Source organism: Carassius auratus, chromosome 32 (genome assembly GCF_003368295.1).
Source record: "Carassius auratus strain Wakin chromosome 32, ASM336829v1, whole genome shotgun sequence".
Classification (NCBI taxonomy): domain Eukaryota; kingdom Metazoa; phylum Chordata; class Actinopteri; order Cypriniformes; family Cyprinidae; genus Carassius; species Carassius auratus.
The window spans coordinates 1,921,689-1,944,519 of record NC_039274.1 but is presented as its reverse complement, the minus strand read 5'-3'; the positions used below and the strand labels follow the sequence as shown (position 1 = coordinate 1,944,519).

General features: G+C 35.7%; 1 protein-coding gene across 1 annotated transcript in view; it reads right to left on the bottom strand.

Moving 5' to 3' along the window:
• The window catches only part of LOC113051316 (protein tweety homolog 3-like), a 29,538-nt gene extending 9,006 nt beyond the window's left edge, over positions 1–20,532 (bottom strand). Inside the window, exons 1-11 of the mRNA XM_026214934.1 lie at positions 20,144–20,532; positions 19,677–19,823; positions 11,886–12,055; positions 6,063–6,174; positions 5,235–5,455; positions 4,826–4,921; positions 3,349–3,421; positions 2,348–2,423; positions 1,040–1,095; positions 861–953; positions 671–763 (exon numbers count right to left, since the gene is read on the bottom strand). Of these exons, the coding sequence (XP_026070719.1) occupies positions 671–763; positions 861–953; positions 1,040–1,095; positions 2,348–2,423; positions 3,349–3,421; positions 4,826–4,921; positions 5,235–5,455; positions 6,063–6,174; positions 11,886–12,055; positions 19,677–19,811 (1,125 nt within the window). The 5' untranslated portion in view covers positions 19,812–19,823; positions 20,144–20,532. The remainder of the gene's footprint in view (positions 1–670; positions 764–860; positions 954–1,039; positions 1,096–2,347; positions 2,424–3,348; positions 3,422–4,825; positions 4,922–5,234; positions 5,456–6,062; positions 6,175–11,885; positions 12,056–19,676; positions 19,824–20,143) is intronic.
• Positions 20,533–22,831: the final 2,299 nt, after the last annotated feature.

Genomic DNA, 22,831 nt, shown 5'->3' with positions numbered 1-22,831 from the left:
TTACAATTTTAAACAACTGTTTTCTATTTTATTATATTTTAAAATTGAATTAAATCCTGTTACCGCACAGCTGAATTTTCCGCAGAGAGTACACCAGTTATCAAGAAATGTTGTCTTTCTATTATTATTGTTCCTTCATTTGAATCTGTGGAAATTAAAAGAGCAGCATTTATTTGAAATATAAATCTTTTGTAACATTACAAATGACTTTACTGTCACTACTGAACAATTTAAAGTGTCTTTGTTGAGTAAGAGTTAATTTATCAAAAAAATAAAAATAAAAATAAACTTACTGACCCCAAACTTCTGAATGGTAGTGTATTTCTTGGATACATTTTACCATATTACTACTCTTCAAAAGCATTTTGGTAATGGATTTTATTGTTTAACCCTTGTCCCAGATCCAGACATTCAATTCTAAACCTAAAAATTCATCTAATACTTATTGTGTGAATCTGATTGTCCCAGACTGATTGTCAATTGTGTTGCGATTTCCACCACAATGAACACTTGTAAGAAAGTTTTTGTAAGACAGATATCAGGGGAAAGGTGGGTCAGAGGCAACACTTTTTAGCATGGCTTTTATGCATAATTTTGTCATTACGCAGAATAAACTTGGCAGTGTAAAAAAATATTTTTGTATATTTTTGATCTTAACAAACAAACAAACCATGTGCAGGCTCCGACAATCGACCAGGGCAGTGAGGTGATGGAGACTGACTTCAGTGGAGTTCAACACCGCTTGCATCTCCTCCAGGTTACTCTGATAACCAACCCATCAACAGACAAACTGATAAACATCCACATACTGAGTACGGCAATGCTCGGTCTCACTCTCAAAGACATCTCCAATCTCACACCTTTGTCTTAGGGAATTCTCGAATAGCGGAGCGCAACAGCTCGGAAACATCATCCTGCATCTCCACAAGAGCTTTATGGCTTCCGGAGAGTCTCTGCAAATCAGAAGACCGATTTATATTACATGAAAGAAAACAAGTGAGGCAATGAGAAAGAGAGAAAAGAAAGAGTAATTATATACCTGCTGAAATGGGTTGGTCTGTCCCATGCTGCACTTCAGATAATATTGCAGGATATCTAACACACATACATAACAAACATAGATAATAACAAATACATATGAATTCCAATAACTATGTTCATTATTTTACTTCTCAAATGTGTGACTTCCCAAACACTGCCCTAGTCTTCTGTTGGTCAACGATCAAATAATTCTTGATCAGATGTTGAAATATTGTTGAAATCACTCTGCAAAGAAAGCAGCTGATGCAAACTAACAAAACGTGGCAGTAAATCTGTTGAAAGTGCTGCATGCATCTGCCTCTCATGAGTCACTGTGACACACTAGTTCATTATTTACTAACCCAGCTGGCTGAGATAACTGGCAACTAGCTTCATTTGTTAAGATATCAACTTTTCTGTGTGTATGCATGAGTATGAGCGTACATGAGAGAGAGAGATGACTGTAAAGACGCTGCATGAATCTAAACCCAATTACTATGGATTCATGTGCTTGAAAAAGAGACAAAAGCAGCAGTAGAATGACCTCGGGCAGCGGTTTAATGATTCATTAACCTCAGCCTAGATCATCACACTCATAGTGGGTGCAGATGGATGCTGATGATGCACTGGCCAATATAGCACAATTTCTCCTTTAAAATAAGTTTGAATTAATTTGAATAAATATTGTGCAAACTGTTATCAGTCGTTTTGTTTATTTATCATTTGCTACTATTACAATGCATAACCATTCAGAAGATTTGGGTCTGTATTATTGATATTTTGATGTGTTTGAAAGGGTCGTGAATCGTATCCCCTGTGGGAACTAATTAGCAATGACATTCATGTCTGTGCAGGAAAGCCAAGGTCTGAGGGCAGGATACAAATCTTGCTTTGTTCATAAAGGCTCTTTTAAGAAAGCCTCCTATGCATAGCAATGCTCCAGGACATTTCAAGTGAATGAATGAGAGCGTTTGTATCCATGCACATTTTCTGCGGGGAGTACTGAGTTCAAGACGCGATACACCTCAGGATGCAATTAAAAAAATCAGTATATAATTTAATTAATAAAATGCAAATAAGAAAATAAATAGACTGAATTGAATGGCAAGCACCAGTGAATTTGAGTTCAGCATTCACTACTTTCTTTGATCAGTACACTCAATATATACTATATATTTGCATTACTTTTGTTAACATGATATATCTGTCTATACCATCTTGTATTTTTTTGTGTGATCTGAGGCTCGTCACAAGCATTTCAATGTCCAGCGAACCCTGTGTAAACTGTGAAAGACTAATAAACTGAACTTGACTTATGAGCACATACCTTGATTGATAACAACGTTCTCACGTGTCACTTTGGTGATGTAAGAGTCAGGGGCAACACAGAAATCACTGGTAGTCTGAAAAAGAGAACGCACCAACAACATCATATATCTGCACTTTTCCTTTGCAAAACTTTATCTATAATTCTCATTTCAAACATACAACATTCCAAAGTTTGGGGTCACTATTTTTTTTTTTTTTTTTTAAAGAAATGTAAACTTTGATCCAGATAGAACATATTAAATTGTAACGGGAAAGACAAAAAATATATATATTTCTCATAAATGCTTTTGTACTTTTACACAAAATCCTATATCACGGTTTCCACACAAATAAAGCACCACAACCACTTTCAGCACTGATAATAATAATAATAATAATAATTGTTTCTTGAGTGCCAAATCAGCATTTTAATATGATTTCTGAAGGAAAATTGTGACAATTTCAGAATGATGCTGAAAATTCAGCTTTATCATCATCGACTAAATTACATTTTCAAACATAGAAAACAGTTATTTTACTCTGTAATAACATTTTGCAATATTACTGCTTTACTGAATTTTGATCAAATAAATGCAGCCTTAGTGAATATAATAGACTTTTCAGAAACATAAAAAAAACGACCCAAAATTTTTGAAAAGTAGTCTATATACAGTACTTCATTACAAATTAAATAAAATTTTATTTAATTTAATTCAATTTAATTAAATTGTATGCATTTAGCAAACGCTTTTATCCAAAGCGATTCAGGCTAACAGTTTTTACCTAACATGTGTTCCCTGGGAATCGAACCCACAACCTTGGGCTGCTAAGGCAATTCTCTACCACTTGAGCCATAGGAACATATAATACTAATATTTTCCTCAAGACAATAATCTTAAAATGAATCTTAATTTGGCCTCACTTAATGAGTTTATTATTATTTAATGCCCTTTAGATGGGCATAGAACCACACATAAATATACTGATATAAAATTAAAGAGAATTAAAAGTGTTACTCACTACAGCAACAGAAAACTCCAGCCCAAGTGAAGCCCAGCTGATCACCAGCGTCAGCACACCTAGCAAACAAACGCTGAAGGACAGAAAGAGATTATTAATAACCACTGAAAATACATTGCACTCAGAAAAACCCTGGACACCTTGAAGATGTTTTAAAGCGCTTATTTTAATTCTTCTGAACTTGAAATGGCTTGAGTTGTCGTTTAATTGTGGGACAAGTGAAATGAGTTTCTAGTTATTGCTGTAAGCAAAGCCGAAATGTTTCTGTGTTGTTGATGGATATTTTCTGGTTGGCTTCTTTAAAACATGTTTAGACTCATGGTGAGTAACCCAGTTAGTAAACATCTCTGGGGATTCAAACAACCTCCCACTGACCAAATGTGCTTCTAGATACACATGCACCCTCAAGAACTAATGTAAACACAAACAAACATGCATGTACTGTACACCACACGCGGCAGAAGAGGTGTCTAACTGCAGCAGAAGGCGTGTAAAGTGAGTCAGAGTGAATCAAGGGAAGATATTCACCCTCCCTTGTAGACTAAATAGATTTTGTTTTGCCTGAATCCATCTCTCCTCTGCCAACTCCTCTCTGATTCGTGCTCTCTCTCTCTCACACTCTCTCTCCATTTCTAAAGACTTTCAGAGAATGGATCTCAGTTTTGCATAGTTACAGGCTAAAAATAGGAATTTTCACACAACGATTTCCAACTTGAAAATTTTCAAACTGAAACTGTAAACTCAGGTAGTGCATTTTATCCTGAGACACCTCCAGCAACGCACCAGGAAAACAAGAAAGCCACTTTTGATGTACCGTGAAATTTCATGTGATCTTGCATATCAACATTCTCGCATTGATTATTTATATTTTCTTACACTTCAATGTCTCACACACACACACATGATACTACCGTAAATTAAATGTACCGTATTTTCCGGACTATAAGTCACACTTTTTTTCATAGTTTGGCTGGTCCTGCGACTTATAGTCAAGTGCGACTTATTTATCAAAATTAATTTGACATGAACCAAGAGAAAATGAACCAAGAGAAATTAACAAATAGAAAACATTACCGTCTACAGCCACAAGAGGGCGATACTGCTCAGTGCTCCTGTAGTCTACACTGAAGACATAGAGCGCCCTCTCGCGGCTGGAGACGGTAATGTTTTCTCTTGGTTCTTGGTTCTTGGTTCTAAATAAATGCGACTTATATATGTTTTTTCCCTCATTATAACGTATTTTTGGACTGATGCGACTTATACTCAGGTGCGACTTATAGTCCGAAAAATACTGTAAACAAAAATATATAAAAAACAATGCTGTCTTATATTTTGGTCAAAAGTCTAAGTAATGTGGTGTTCCCTAAAGATAGAGAAAAGCTTCTTTAGGGGAATTTTATGATGTATGATGTATACATGAGTGGCTATTGTGTGTGATATTTACTAAAAACATGTGTTTCGTCATTTTTGCACTTACCTGATCAAGATGCTTCTAGAGTTGCGTATGAGACCGACCAAAACGAGCAGGCAGATTATAACATCAAAGAGCAGCAGACCCAGATAACCCAACCACCTACAAAACACACATACACATCAACTCTTCCAGGTGGGTGGAAATGTCTTTATAACTCCAAGTAACAAGTCTGGACTTTATTATTGAGAAACTCTAGTGTGTATGTCCATAAACTCTCATTTGAGAGTCATTCTTATTAGTTCATACTAATGTCTGAATGTCACTGCATTAGATAACAAAACATCAAAGTCATGCCAAACTACATTTTTGTAAAAACCTTCAGGATTTTAGCAGCCACCACTATCTGGGCAAAACCTCTGAGACTAATGTAGCCATCAGAGATCATGATTACTTGACTGGACTTCATAATTACCTGTACCAGTCAAACTGCTCGGTGACGGATGCCAGGTGATCTAGAGAGAGATCCGTACTGCTCCAGAAAGGCACCTCCACCATCAGATTGGTCAGCTCGTCCAGCTGACCCTGCAGTTTCTGGACGATGGACAGGTAGTCCGTATGCTTGGAGTACACGGTCTCCAGCTGCACCAAACCTTCCTGCAGGGTTTCATTCAGAGAGCTGGTGCTTTCTGAAACCTAAAACACAACCATTTTAGGCTCAATAAATCAGATGAATTTTTTCTGCCCTCTGAATGAAACTGACAGATTATTATGCATGTCATCATTAGTGACTGACCAAATCACATAATTCAGGAGAATGATCATCATTTTTTTTATTTGTGATAGTAAAATATTAGATGGAAAATACCTGCTAATGGATATTTTGATACACATAATTGCTTCGTACAAGAAGTCCCAGCAAGCCAGCCAAAACAATTAAACCCTCAAACTTCTGAATACATTAACTTTTAATAACCCTGCATGCTGGGGGTTTTAGCTATGGAGTATTTGGCAACAGAAGTAGAGTGTTTATTCTACTTAAAGTGTTTAGCAAAGGGCAATGAACTCTAGCTACAGCAGTGGGGAGTGGGTCATTTTTCTGTAACACAGTACTTTAGCATTGGTATGCCATGAAACCCTATTAGTTAGGGCTGTAAAATAAGAGTATAGAGATGTTAGAGTGCATGCAAAGTGTGGTAATGTGTTTAGGACTGACCACAGAAGGGCAGTTAAGTGTGTTTTGAACACCTAGATAAGGCAAAATGTCCCCAGCTCAGAACGAACAAACACGCCAATGACTCACCAGTTTGTCGATGCCTGCCACCGTTTGGTTAGCATGGCGCAGGGAATATGTCAGTCGTGTCATGCCGTCGCACGTTTCGCCGTTTCCATAGAAACCCACTGCAATGCCAGCACTGCGGGAAAGGGATCAAAATAGGAATTAGCTCATGTGAATGTGGCAGACTCTTTAATATAGGCTGTAATTCAACACGCACACAAACAATGTCATCTTTATTCTGAGATGCAGAGAACAAAAACCACTTGATGACTTTGAAACTTGGCTGAATCGACATTGTTGTTTTTGCTTCCACAAAAGACATTAAAACACAGAACGGTGTCTTTTCCCTAAAATTACCAGCTTTCAGTTAATGCTTTGTATAATAAATCAAAATCATATGTTTGAATTAGCTGCTATACATTTTATTTTTAGGGAGTGTTTGCTTGTTTATATATATATATATATATATATATATATGTGCATTTTCTTTGCAAGAACTTCTATAAATCTTTTTTTTTTTTTTTTTTTTTTTTTTTAAAGAAAGAAATTAATACTTTTATCCAGCAAGCACACATTCAGTTGCTCAAAAGGTGACAGTAAAGACTTTTACATTGCTGGAATAAAATGTAAATACTTTTAATAAATGCTGTTCTTTTGATCTATTTACAAAAGGATCTTAAAAAATGTATCACTTTTTAAATGTAAAATAATTTGAAATAGGTTTCAAATCATATTAAGCACCACAATCGCCATTAACAATAATACTAAGAAATGTTTCTTGAGCAGCAAATCGGCATATTAGAATGATTTCTGAAGGGTCATGTGAGTAATGATGCCGAAAATTCAGCTTTGCGTCACAGGGATAAATTATAAATTGTGCCCATGAGCATTTTATCCGATGCCATGTGCACATTTTCCTGTATGTGTTACTCTTTGTATCTGTCACTCAAATACAAGAGGATTCAGGCGGGAGAGCTCTTAAAAGCTTAAGAGTGTGTGAGGCTGAGAGATATCCAGAGAGAGGTCAAGCTGTCATTCTTTGTTAAGGTCAAGAGTCACGTGGCTCACTGAGGCTTTTCCACTGTTACCCAGAAACCCTCACGCTAACAGCACTGACCACAATCGTAACGGTATCCAAAACTGGTTGTTAAAGTATAATGAGTATGAAAATGTTTGATTCACAAGCGCTGCAATGTTGGTTTAGAATGATAATGCAATCCAACTGAACCACTGAGCACAGTTAACAAAAAATGTAAATAAAAAAGCATCAAAAGTACTACCATGTTAGAAAGTACCATGCTTTTAAGCATTTTAAATATCACATAAATACAATGATATATGAATTTGAGTACAGAACTTTCATGATATTTGTGTTATTGATTTTGCAGGTCCATGTGGGTTCATTCAGAGCAGTTGGCTTGAACCGATGACATATATTGGTCACTTTCAAACATACACGGGAAGAGTCGGGACAAACCACCTCAGACTTCCTCTTGTTATAGCACTTATATATCATTGCTCTTTTTGTTGTTTTTGATTGCATCCACTGTCTTCATCTGTAAGTCGCTTTGGATAAAAGCGTCTGGTAAATGAATAAATGTATTTTTTTTAAATGTACTTCCTCAGGTAAACATCATTGTTGTGGAAAATAAGACTTTTTAGGAGTCCTGGCTGCTTTAAATAGAATCGATTCTGGCTTGATGGCTCAATTACTGAGCCAAGGCAGTATCCATAAACCAAGACAAAATTATTCACAATTAAACAGTGGACACATAGAGATACAAACAAACACATCTTTGAGAGAATCTGGCAGTGTTAGATAAGAGATATGAAATAACGACTCTATGCGGCTATAGCACACATATACACAGTGCCCACACACACACACACACACACACACACACACACTGTCAGAGAGACCTGCAGTGCATTATTCATCTCGCAGCTACTGTGTTCAAAATCTGATTCTGTTGCTATGGCAACATTGCCAAGGCACTCCGGGGGTTAGCGCCAGGGAGTGGGGGGGGGGGGCTGATATGAGGGTGACAGAGGGAAAAAGAGAGAACGCTATACATAGAGGAAGAAGATATTTTTCTCTTTAGCCCAGGACAAAATCATACACACACATAAGCCGCAAAAAAAAAAAAACAATTATATCAGTTGCTTATATCATTTTTTCCAGTAAACATCAAAACGACAGCATCAAAATTATTATTTATATAATTATTATTTATTATTATAAAAAAATATTATTATTTTGTGAAACAGTATTACATTTTTTTCAGTGTCAGATTTTTCATTTGTTTGTTGCATGAACCAAACTAAATATATCATTTTATTTATTATTTTCTATTTTCTATCAAAATATATAATTTATATATATATATATATATATATATATATATATATATAAACTTTTAATACTTTGGAGGAAGCTTGATGTTTAAAAAAACTAAAAGAAACTAAGGGAGTCAAAATTATTTTTGGTTATCAGCGTTTCTTTAACTGTTGATAAAGCTGAAAGCATAGTTCAGCAGAAAATCATTTACATACGCTCATGTCATTTCAAACCTGTGTGACATCATTCTTCTGTGGAAAACTTTTAGACGAATGTTGGTAACCCAACTATTTTGGTTTCCATAAACCTCCATTATATGGACAAAGAAAAACACACAATGGAAGTCAATGGGAACTGAAACTGTTTGTTTATCAACATTCCTTAAAATATATTTTGTGTTAAACAGAAGAAAAAAAAACGCATACATATTTGAACTGGTATGAGGATGAGTAAATTGTGTCTTTTTTTTCACTTAAATATTTCGGATGCACTTTATTTTACAGTTTGTGTACTTACATGTACTTATAGTATACTTACAGTGTATTTATCTAAGAAAGTTCTGGTAATACAAGGTAACTATGGGGTAGGGTTAGGTTTAGAGTTAGGTTCAGGGTTAGTACCTAGTTATTACATAGTTATTGTATATAGTATGTACATGAGGAACAGGACTGTAAAGGAACTGAATGTCACGAGAATTAAACCGCTCCAGTGTTTTGAACACTTCTAAATGAGAACACATTCATTGAGCTATCAAAGACACAACACATTAGATAGATTAGGGTTTTAGGAGAGGGATTCAGTGTTTTGAGTATGTGTGCATTAGTGCATGTGTGCACTATTTGATGTGCTTAATGATGCATGAGACAGTGTGTTCCATCTGAAGCATCATATCAGCATGACATCTCTCATCTCTGCCATGGACCCATCACTCAGTCTGATCCACGACTCGCTCTCTTCTCCCAGTTAAGCTTTATCTGCATCTCGCTCAATCAATCAGACGTCATTGTCCTTTTCTCTGGTTGTTCTTCTTTCTAAGGGAAATAATCTTTTCTTTGTTTGTCAGTCACGGAATAGAATAGCATGAAGTCAGATTTAGGAAAGATGAGAGAGTGCTGATGAGAGAAAGGAGAAGGAAGGGAAGGCAGAAGGGGTGGAACAGAGGGGAGGACAGCATCTGATGAGCCTTGTGGGGCAGAAAATAATCTGAACACAAGACAAAAGAAAGCAACCTTAAAGCTATTAAAACGATAAATAATATTTGAAAAATGTCAAATATATCGATATATGCAATATATCGCTTGACCACTAAAAAAAGACACTAAATACCTCCCAATTTAAAGAATACGGAAGTTTGTTGCACATGACCCCTATTCAGCCAACATAATTCTACCCCTAACTAATGCGGACACTTGATTAAACCACTTAACCTCTGTGTTCTGGCTTCAGTGTGGAATGGCTGCCAGCCTGATCTGACCTCTCTCTATATTTAAAGAGATCTGACAGGAACGATCAAGAGACATTTTCGCCAAGTGTATACAACAGGATGCACTGCAGACAAACACTTCACTACTAGTTTAGACAAATATTTTAAGAAAGTACAGTACAATGAAAATCTGTAAGAACGGTTTAAAATATTTAGGTTAATTGTCAAGGTCAGCTAAGGTAGTGTAACTGATTTATCAAAACTGACAAGATAGCAGATGTCAAATGTGACAGCATTGACAAGGCACGTCCTGAACAATGAAAGGGTTAATACAGATGCAGATTAACAAAAAATACAGATGAGGTAGAATCCATTTCACAATGTTCAAGGAGAAACACACACCTACTATTTCATATGAATCATGGCCAGCGGCGCTCATCAGCGTGCATTAGGCGTTTAATAAGCTGCCATATTATGTGTCATGCAGCAATTACTTGAGAGCACTTTAGTTCTTTTTCTTTTATATATATATATTCTGACATAATTTACTAACCCTCATGTCATTCCAAAACTGTATGACATTCTTATTTCTGTGTAACATAAAAGAAAAGAAATGTAGAAGAAATGAGAAATGTAGCATTACATCACTTCCGCATCAAAGGTTTCTCTGCAGTCAAAGGGTGCCGTCAGAATGAGAGTCCAAACAGCTGATAAAAACATCTCAATAATCCACAAGTAATCCATGAGACTCCAGCACATCCTTTAACATCTTTTGAAACAAAAAGCTGCATGCTTGTAAGAAAGAAAAATCCATCATAAAGGGTTTTCACTTTATACTATCGTTTCTGGCCTAAATTCAAATCCATTTTGCAAAACATCCTCCATCCCATCTTGTCCTCTCACATCAAAATCCAACAACATACCTTTTTATAACGGCTTATGCTTATAAGTGGCATTTGATCTAAGGCTGTCAAAATTGCTGAAAAACTAACTGTTTTGTACTTAAATTTAAATTATATTCAGATTTAAAATGCATAATTTCAGTTAGGGTGAAGAAAAACTTCTGGATTCTCTCCTGAGGCCACAAGAGGGCACATCGAACTAAATATTACAAATGCATGTTTATTCAAAGAAAAAGATAAACATGACTATATGTGAAAAAAGTCCATAATGTTTAGAATAATGTTTATAAACCAATTATAATTAATTAAGCTGCTTAAAAAACTATACGCAAAACAGCATCGTACATGGCTTTCTAAACATGCAGCTCTTTTGTGCGAAACGACAACTATAGTTGTCCCTCTAGAAATAGCGCAAAATATGCGTTCTGTGTGAAAGGTAAACAACAACATATCCGCATTGATGTTCTCTTTTCCCGGAATATTTGTAATTAAAAACACAGCAGCGCCGCATCTAGTGGCTTCAAATGGATAGGCAAAAACTTTATGATGCAATGAAACTTACTCCGTAAAGCGTTTTTGCATTTGAATGTGGATTTTTATTTTAAATTCGACAAGTATTTGAAATTCCAGCCCTAGTTTGAACAGTGCATATTTCAAATTTTTCACAAGAACAAAACTGGATATTATTAATGAAGGACTCATATTTTAGCTAGAAGTTCTAATCACTTTGATGATGGGATTTGTTTATTATTATATTGTTTTTACCAACTCTCATTCTGACGGCACCCATTCACAGTGGTGACAAATTATGTAATGCTAAATTTCTCATAATCTGTTCCGATGAAGACTCTTCTACATCTCGGATGGCCCTAGGGTGAGTACATTTTCAGAAAAGTAAACATTTTTGGGTGAACAAGTCCTTTGAGATTAGTCAACTATGAGCTTCTGTCTTAGTTTTCTGCCTATGTTGGCAGTGGACAGCAAGAGAGCTTTCTAGGTTTAGGAACGAAGCCAAAATGTTCCCAACAGAATAGATCTCACTGACAGATTTATTTGTGTGGAAGTCCAAGTGTAATGCTCAATTAACTAGAATTTATGATGTATATTCCCACATCATTTGTGCATGGAGGTAGTGTGGTGATGAGTGTTTCATGTTTAAGTGTATAAGAATCCAAACCACGGACCTGCAGACGAGCGTGGCGATGATCACGCACCAAGCGGTGCAGCAGCAGTCCGCGTTGGGCGAGTCCTGGTTCTTCCTGCGACGGCAGCATAGCCAAAAGGAGTAGAAGAGGAGGAACAGGAGGTCAAGCGCCAAACACACCAACACTACTGCACCTAGCAACAACACAGACTGAAAAGAAAGAAAGAGAGAGAGAGAAAGAATCATGTTGTCTGTATTTGTAATCTAGAGTAACCTATAGTATCATTTTAGACTCTCATGTTTGTATGCAAGGAGCTATTCTAGATAGAAAAGACACCCCTTTTATATAAAATGGGAGTTACTTTCAGGAGTCGTGCATGTTTAATCCAGATCTACATCCACAAGCTCTTCAACTGAACCAGAAGTGTCATGATGAATGATCTAGACTGTTCTCCATATGCAGCAAATGTAGGGCATGTTGTACATGGGAGACTTCCTTTGGTCTCAGAGCCGTGGAGTATAAGATGGCAAAGTATGCAAATCTGCATAAACACACACACACAACATGGTGCCAAGTACTAAGATATGATACTAAATCAACATCCCTTGTTAGTCTCAGAACAACACTCCTATCAAAATCTTTGTATTTTTAACATGCAAATATAGGGAATATTAAGCTTCCTCTGGAATATCCTTGTTTAATGGAATAAATGGGTTGTCCTTTGTTTACCTAAGAAGCACATTGTACTTGCAATGCACTTTTTATATATATATAGTTCTGGTTTTTGAAATGGACCAAGATCACCAATTTGTCCTCAGAAGCCCAGAGTGACCCAGTCTGATATATGTACATCACGGCACGATCACCAGTGTCAATAAAACAATTTTGGCACGATGACATTCTCACCCTTAAAAGTTAATCTTGAGTCGGCTGAGATATTGTGTTACGGCTTAAAACTGGTGTCATGAGACTTTCATATCAATATCTATCTCAAGTCGTCTGTGGGATTGAGGGACCTGTGTGCAAGCTGATGTCAGTTTTTGTGTTGATGTGTCAAAGCTCATTTGAGTCAGTCACCAATGACAGCAACCGTTAAGAGATTAGAGAGGATTAATTATCAGCTCAAACACACACACACACACACACACACACACATTTATATTTCAAATCTCAGTGAGGATACACAGACTAAAACTAACCCAAGTTTACAAAGCGGAGATTTCCTGGACATGTGATGTAGTTTAGGTAACAGATTTGACTGTGATCACAAAAGGAGGCTTCCTGGCAATCAAGATCAAAGAGAAGAGACTAGACGAAATAATCCAGGAGAAGTTGAGAATGGGGGAGGGAGTCTTCAAATGTAATTATCTTATTATCAGCCCTCAGAGACACACAGAGGGAGAGACTGAGTTTAAGTTTGTATTGGGCTGACTCTATAGCAATAAAGGATGGGATGGCAGGAAGCTGGCATTATCTAATTACAGGAATGCCTTAAAACCGAATAGTTTATGAATGTGCATGCAGAGATCAAATCAAATTCAAATTTCAAATTCAAAAGTCAAATTTGTTCTGTAATATGTTATATGGGAAAAAAAATGTTTTAATTGATATTTATACATAATCTGAAAGCTGAATAAATAAGTTCTCAATTGCTGTATGGTTTGTTAGGATGAAACATTATTTGGCCGAGATACAACTATTTGAAAATCTGGAATCTGAGGGTGCAAAAAAAAAAAAAAAATCGAAATATTGAGAAAATCGCCTTTGAAGTGGTCCAAATTAAGTTCTTAGCAATGCATATTACAAATCAAAAATGAAGTTAAGCTTTGATATATTTGAAGAAGGACATTTACAAAATATATTCATGGAACATGATCTTTACTTAATATAATGATTTTTGGCATAAAAGAATACCCATACAATGAATTTTTGGCTATTGCTACAAATATAACCCAGCGAATTAAGACTTAAGTTTAGTGGTCCAGGATCACAAATGTGGAACCCCAACTTCATCCAAACAGCAAAGCCAGATCCTTTCATTAATGTGTATATAAATCTTGCATATCTTCATGAAGATCTTTAGGACCTGGTCAGTAACAACAGATTTTACTCAATAATATGTTGTAGCAAACACTGCTATTAACAAAACCACACTTAAATCCCCATATTACCCCCATCTGTACTGAGAGGATAATGGTTCAGTTAAAACAGTAATCAGTTGTTTATGTGCAATGACATTTTCCTCTCAGCTCAGTGTTTATGTGTCATTAGTATGTGTTTGTGTGTACAGCGCAGTGTTCTGGTGTAAATCGTTTCATTACCACTACTCATGACTTCCTGCCAGCTGGGCCCCTTTCCTGCCCAATATGCTTTTACTTATTCCAGCATTCCCTGCTGAGAAAAAAACCCCAATGCTTCTTCCACACGTCAAACGAGAATGACAACACAGCTGTAGAAACCATCTACAGCAAACAGAAAATTTTCTTCTCAAATTATTGCAGATTTAGAAAGATTTGTAAATACCTCTCATTTTGGACACCGCACAGACAAAAAAAATAAAAAACTGTACCGAGACATTAAGTACAGTGACACAGAGAAAAAAGAAGTCTGATACCAAGCAAAACAGATGTACAGCATCTGCTGAGGAAGTAGAGAAACTACTGTAGGTGAACTAGCTATTACACTTTTAAATATAACTCTAGAGAACAACATCTACATCTATCACAGTGTTCAGTTGGACCCTTGGTTTTAATGAAACAATTAAAAAAGATTCACAGATTGGATAAATCTCTAAAAGTAGGGCTGGGGAAAAATTTATTTAATGGTTGCAGTGGTTAACTCTAATATGAAATGCCTGCAGATAGTATTGCCTGTAGAGCAAATAAACATCTTGTCCATGTACACATATTTCCATTCGTCCAGTCTGTATCATTGTGTATCATTCAACTTTTACCCATGGTCTAGAGATAAATAGCAAATAAATATCGCAATACATTATATTTATGCATATTTATTAATACAATAATATTTAAATATATAATTTACGCTTTTCTTTTTCTTTTCTTTTTTTTTTTTTTATAAAATGCAATGAATGTTAGTGAGGACCAGTGTTGTTTTGGACCCCAATGATTTTTAAAATATTTTTGGTTAATTTATCCCTTCAACAGTATTCCCAGAAGTCCCTGTGTGGCTACGCTATTCTTGTGAAACAGTCCTAAATATTTAGTTAAATTCTAATGATTATATCCATGTTCTGAATTAAGTTGCACAGACTGTAAAAAGTTGTGTTATTTGTGGTATTAACATGTCATCCACTTTAATTTAACTACAAAACAAAGCTCACGGAGTCAAGCGAAGTGCATAAAAGTCATTAAAAAGAACCGATTCAAAAGAACAAATCATTACTAAATCAGATAATCACTATTATCTTCTCAAAAGAAAGACATATGGACACCCAGAGTGGTTGGGGATGAGGTCCATGTGGCATTTAAAGAGAAAAGAGGAGGACAAAGTGCTGACATGTTTTGGCAGCTGCTGGTGGGCCAGATCCAGACAAACTATTGTGCTGAGTGCCCTGAGATCCAAGCGAACCCTCCTACACACAGATGTTTTTAATCCAATAGTGCATATGTCTGTCTTCTTCTCGGTGCCAGGATGTAAGCACAGTTTTTGAAGTTTTGAAGCCGGGAGGTCTTTGGGGTGGAATAATGCTGAAATTGCACTGGCTATGTGTGTTCACACGGGTGCATGTGTGCCATCTCTGTCCCATTAATGAACAAGTAGAGCTGGACTGTTGTCTGTTCAAAAAGACACACTCTATATTCCAGCTAAAAATATAATGGTTTTATATAGCATTTTAAAATTATTGTATAGTTAACATTCAGTTTTTATGACATCGGCTCATTTAATAAGAGTTAGAAATGTGAAAATGAAAGGGAATACTATATTTTAATCATTCACATAAATGTAGCGCAATATAAATACGTACTGGGATATTTGTGTCTATGGTTAGCTGTGCAATGTCAACTTTTGTGATTGGACATAATACCTGCAGACTGCAAAGAATTGCTTTCTGTCAGTGTGCATCCTGAAACTTACAGAACAGATTGTGAAAGCAGGCTGCTGCTTCAGGTATATTTTCTGGGATGAACCATGATTTTTGCCGAAAATCTAATCCTCTCTTTATAACAAACGGAGTGGAGACAAAGTTAATATTAAGTGACTTAAATTCATGCCTCCTCTGAGCCTCATTAAACAGTCTGTACAGTAAATATACCTGAATGCCACCTTTGTGTTCTTCTGTTTCACCTCTATAGTGCAAAGATACATTTTGTTGATACTGATTTTATTCGATTGGTATATTATGCTTCCCGATTGCGTCTTATTATTATTGAACGTACTGTTATCATTTGAAAAATTAAACGTTTAGAAATATAATTGCACAGGTTTTCTTATCTTTATCCCTAAAAAAACATATGGTTATAGGATACCTGGAATAAGTTTAATGTTATTATAGTTTATAAAGGTTTATATAATTCAATAAATCTGAAAGATCATCTAAAATCACCCCAACTTGGAGTCCCCCAAGATCATTTTTGGCCATTTCCACCACTGACGGACTATGTAGAATATTTTTACTTTTAATTTATTTTTTTTTTTTTTCACATTGCAGGACTATTCATGTGAATTGCAAAAAAGTGAATATAAATGGTTATAAATGGTATATTACTGTTTTCACTATATACAAACACAGACACACACATATTTATATATTATGTATGAACTACCTCAGTAGATACTTACAGGCTATTTTTCACATTTAAAACTATTGTACTGGCATAGTAGAGTCTGGGTGAACAAGTGCAGACCCCAATGTGTCCCAGCATGCATGTATGACAGGGTGAGAATGAGCGCATTGGGGTACTGGCATAAAGACTATGTGTCCATTTCACAAAAGGAGCCCATAAACCCCATTTTCAGAGAAGCCCACAGAAAGGGGTGCATTCATTTTTTATTAAAAAGAGAATAACAGCATCCAGCCCCCTCCTCTTCCTCCACTCACCCTCCCTCACTCTCTTCCCTTCTGCTCTGCCAGACCAGACAGACCCAAGGGCTTGTCATGACCTCACCTCGTACAGATTTACCCCCACATACCCCGTGGCTTTCCTGTGACCTCGTACCCAACAAGCCAACCAACTAGGCCAAGCTCATCTCCAAGCATCCCAGATAAACCCGGCCTTATTGACACACAAGCACACTGGTTTCACTCGGCTTTCAGCACTGAACTGAAATTATAATACGTCTTGACCTTGAAAAACTATTCACAATAAAAAGGAATGCCGAGAGCTTTTGAAATCTTATTTAACTGAATCTGCTGTGATTAATGAGCTTATGTCTCTAAAGGAACTTATATTAGCGATGCCTGGCAGTATTGTATTACACTCATCTGATCTCTCCACACAACAATGTTTGAACATGGGAGATCAATTTCTATTACCGCAGCCTTGAGTTTCTTTTCAGTGTAGTTTCCTTTTTTGGAAACAAGTGACCGTTGTTGGCCATTGTACCATACAGCATTAGAGAGTTCTGGATGTGGTCAGTGACAGCTACAGCTAGTGAGCAAAGACAACCATGGCTGCAATTTCACACAGCTGGATGCCATTTCCTACTGATCCTCTGGAGAATTGCTCCTTTGACAAAATAGTCTTATTTTATGAAGTGGACAGTAAACAGCCCTTCTTGACATATAAACTTTAAAAGTGTCCGGATGACCTTCATCTCTGTCTGAAAGTCCAAAACTTAAAGGGATACTCCACCTCAAAATGAAATGGACTATTCTGACGATGCGTTTCATACTTTTCTAGACCTTGACAGTGTTATTTACTTGGCAATCTATGGGACAGTCTCAAGCCTCCTGGTTTTCATCCAAAATATCTTAAATAAGGGTCCCGAAGACGAACGGAGCATTTACGGGTTTGGAATGACATGGGGGTAAGTGATTAATGAAAACATTTTTATTTTGAGGTGCAGGAAGAAAATTAAAGCACCATGGTACAATAATGGTGTCAGATGATAATACCATGGCTAGGCGATATATATATATATATATATATACACAAAATATTTATGATTATTTTGTTAAAGTTTGCATGAAATTAAAAGTCACTCTACCTACTTACTGCAAACAATGAGCTAATTCATGCATGTTTTATTTTTTCCATTTTCTTTTGACCTTGTGTGTGTGTGTGTGTGTGTGTGTGTGTTTTAATCAAAATATCATTATTCCAATCAAACCAAAATACATTTTTATTTAAATGTAAGCAGTAAAATGACATTTATGTTGGTAAGCTCGTTTATTTTCCATGAATAAGTTCAAACTGTCCTTTTCAATGAAATGATTCATGACTTCTTAAGCGATTCATTTGATTTATCACTCCAAAATGCTGCTGGAATTCTCTGCATATTTATAAAACTAAACACAACTAAACACTGCGCCTTGTTTTACGGGTGGACATTATAAAAAGAAAATTATTAAATATTATTATCCTTTTATTATTTTAAACTCAATTCGCATGTACATTTGAATCTACCCGGCAACAATGGCTGTTTGATTGAAATTAAAGAAAAAAATATAATAATGATAAGAGAAAATGTTTTTTAAAATATTGATAAAGAAAAAATATCGCCTTTTAAGGTATTTTATAGGATTAACAACATAAATACTGAAAACATAAGGTTAATAAAAAGAGAATTTATTAAGCTACATTGCCTCAACCACATACTGAATAATTTCCATATTATTATGCTACAGAGCTTACATAAGCTATAAAGAACATTTAAAATACAATGATGCTAAGCCTTAGAAACATGTTATTACCATTCTGATTCTGAGTGATGTAATGCTAACACAATACACAACACAAATGCAGAGAGCAGACCTGCTTACACAATGTTGAAAAACCTAATTGGATGTTTACACCAAGAACCATACTGACACACAGGTTGCTTTTCCCATTTTTGGCAGCATTCCCTTAATGATGCTGTAACTAAGATACAACAGCAATCCTGGACACCTCTACATTATACATATGACTAAATGTTGCATATGCATGGAGAAATGCATTATATATGCAAAGGCACATAATGTCTCTTAGTGTGTTGTTATCCTTTTCTGTGCGTGGGTAAATACACAAACACTGATCTCTGCACGACTCCTAAGCATAACATCATTTCTAGACAGTAACTGCTCACCGATTGGACAGTCTGTTCTCGTGTGCAACATGAGCATCTCGGTGAGATGGTGAAATCATTAAAACTGATTACAAATCAATGCCACTCTTTGGGCTTAAAAAAAGTAGTCCCAGCTTGACCGGCATGGATTTTCAGGGTACTTTAAGCTGGTTAGTGCTAATGAAGCTACTGGATCAACATAGCCATGCTACTAACCAGGAAAAAAAAAAAAAAATACTTGTTGTGGTTTATACCGTTTTAAAATGACAAGCACTGTCAGACTGCATTATCATTCACTATACAAGGACAGCTCACCAATGTATTATCATGTATAATAATGGTGCATGTATTCCACATTTTGTATTTGTTATTCATAATTATAATCATTTAGCAGTCAACTTATGGAATACTTGACTCTCAGAATGCTATAACTCACCAACTAGTATCTCAAAACCTTAACTAGTTGTAACACTGCAGTAAAAACCTTCAGAGGGTGACGTCATGCTGGAGAACATCCTTTGATGTTGCCGCTCTCGCACACAGATCACTCTCGATGTTGCCTCGTATTTCCAAATCACGGAGCACTTGAACTCGACCTACCTTTTGATATTCCGAGTCCTCCGGGCGGAAATCGCTGCTGGTCAGCTGAAACTGTAGGTTGAAGTGCGGGAGGCGATGGAAGAGGTTAACCCACCACGGCGGAGAATAATTCACCACTGCAGCCATAGTGTTCATGCAGATCCGTGACTGTGAAATACACAACGAAGCATTCAGCAGAATTGAGCTGCTTCATCACGTCGCATTGCATCAAATGCCTTTAAAGTGTCTTTTTACACGCTGCTTCGAGGTGAAGCAGGGGTTAAAATCTGCACCAAAGACCCTCAAAGCAAACAAATGGGCAGTTTTTGTCCTGGAATTTTGTTGCCAACACACATATGTAGTTCTCAATTGGATCACGTATATATTCTTAAATCTAATAATGAATAATTTGCATGCATTGTTTATGAGCTAGGGTTGAATCTGCAATCAGTTCGTGCAGGCTTTTGTTATCAAGAACCCATACTTACCCGTTGTCAGCCTAAACCATAGCTCCAGCAAAAACCTGCGAGGATCTCAAGTGACAAATGGCTCCTGTTCTTCTGTGTTTTGGTCGAAAAGCAGCAGCAGGTTTCTCTGTGCTCAGCAGTCAGCGTGCACCGAGTCGCTTGTCCAACGCAGCCCTTGCGTCACTGCTGTCTGCATGTTATCCAGCGATGCACTCACTGAAACTGGAGGAAGAGCTTTAAACGCCTTTGATGTCCAGTGTGGTCCCGCGCTGCTTTCTTTCAGAAGATGCGTGTGATTAGCGCTTGTGTATAAAATAAGAAACGATATCTTGCATTACGAGGATTTGTGAGCAGCCTTCAGTAAGAAACGGGTGTGATTTTCAATAACCACGTTCAATACAAAAAATTGAATCATATGTTCACTGACCTCTAGTGGCAAAATGACGCTGCTCATGGCTTTCTATTGTTGTTCTAAATTTTCCTACTTTCTAAGAATTTAATTGTTTTAACTCAAATGTATACTTAAATTATAATTCATATAACTATATTACAAACTTTTTTTCTTTTTTTTTTAAGGTTATAAAAAGAGTAAAGTTTGAAAACAACAATGTGCCATTGTAAATTTGCTCAATTGATCCGATTGGTCCTCCTTCTTGAATTTATTTGCATACTGAATTGTGATTGGCCTTCTTTTTTTTTTTTTTTAATACTCAGAACATTTTAATGAGGTGAAAAGAAATATTACATAAATTTATTATCTGTTTTCTACAAAGTTCTAAGCGGCCATGCATTATACATTTTTTCCTTCTTGTTTTCTCGTTATAACAACTTAATTTTCTCGTTATCTCGACATAAGTCGTTTTCTCATTATAAAACTGCGCCAGCAGGTGGCACTATAGACCTGAATATAACTGATGGGGGTGTTGTACACTATCCACTTGACTATACGCAGACCTTCCTCGTGATCGCTAATTTGTGCAGTCTTGTTCATTACTGACATTAAATGAATTCATAAATGTTAAATGCTTGAATCAATATGGTTATTTTGTGTATTAAGTTCTTGCAAAATGCATGAATTTCACCAACGCGTTATGTGTCATAAAATACGGGATACGGGATTTAATGATAGGCTATTTGTGATGTGCTTCTTATCCTTATTATTCATCTTTATTGTTAACCATATTGATGAGAAATATGATGTATATGTAAAGTGCATAGGCTAATTTAATTTAATTTAATTTAATAGTTTTGTTCTATAATGTTGTAATAATTTTTTTCTGCACACACACATACATGTACACATGAACGCTCTTTTCAAACAGAAGCTTGTAATGCACATGATATATCTATATCTATAATTTTATTTCAAATAAAGGGAAAATGTGAGTTTAATCCAAGCAGCTCTAAAAGATCCTAGAATAGTTCTGCATCCTTCTGAAGGCGCTCATGCAGCCTGTGTTCATGGTGTTGCCATTTAAACATGTTAAAAACAAAACCTTTGGTGTACTGTCTCTGGAAAAATCAACAGTGATTGATCAGCCTTTATTTATGTACAGTATTGTAGACGTTATTACCTAGGCGAAGCAAAATTTGCTGAAATATAGGCTACAGTAAGAGCGCCTGCATGGTTGTCCATGAGATGCTTTCAAGTTGAGTTTGTTACTATAGCAACAGTAAAACTGTCATGTTATAACAAGAAAACAAACTTTCGTTATGTCGAGATAACAAGAAAATTAAGTCGTTACAACAAGAAAATGACTTTCGTTATGTCAAGATAACGAGAAAATTAAGTAATTATAACGAGAAAACGACTTTCGTTATGTCGAAATAAGAAAATTAAGTCATTATAATGAGAAAATAAACTTTCGTTTTATTGAGATAACGAGAAATAACGTTATAACGAGAAAACAAACTTTGTCATTATAATGAGAAAATAAACTTTCGTTTTATTGAGATAACGAGAAATTACGTTATAACGAGAAAACAAACTTTCGTTATGTCGAGATAAGAAAATTAAGTCATTATAATGAGAAAACAAACTTTCGTTTTATTGAGATAACGAGAAATAACGTTATAACGAGAAAACAAACTTTCGTTATGTGGAGATAACGAGAAAATTAAGTCATTATAATGAGAAAACAAACTTTCGTTATGTCTAGATAACGAGAAAATTAAGTCGTTATAATGAGAAAACGACTTTTGTTATGTCAAGATAACGAGAAAATGAAGTCGTTATAACGAGAAAATGACTTTCGTTATGTCGAGATAACAAGAAAATTAAGTCATTATAATGAGAAAACAAGAAGGAAAAAAATTATAATGCATGGCTGCTTACAACTTCTGTAATTTTTTTATGGCAGCCCTGTTAACCAACAACCGCTACTTAAGCTTCAAATGCAGTTTAATACCTTGATCTGTGTGGTTTTGATTTTTAAACAAAAATATATAATAAAAAATTTACAAAATGTATACAATTAAAAATGTTAAAATATATAGTTGAGAAGTCCAAATTACTTCACTATTATTATTATTTTAATCTTTAAACTCTCTTTGCCAAGCTTTAAAATATTGTATCAGGTAGAAATTGTGAATAATAAAAAAATCTCCATGCTTAAGTCCTTATCCAGTAAATCATAAATGACGGGACAAGTAATGTATATTCATTGGTTATAAAAGATTAAATTAATTTTAGAACAAAGGACAACAGAC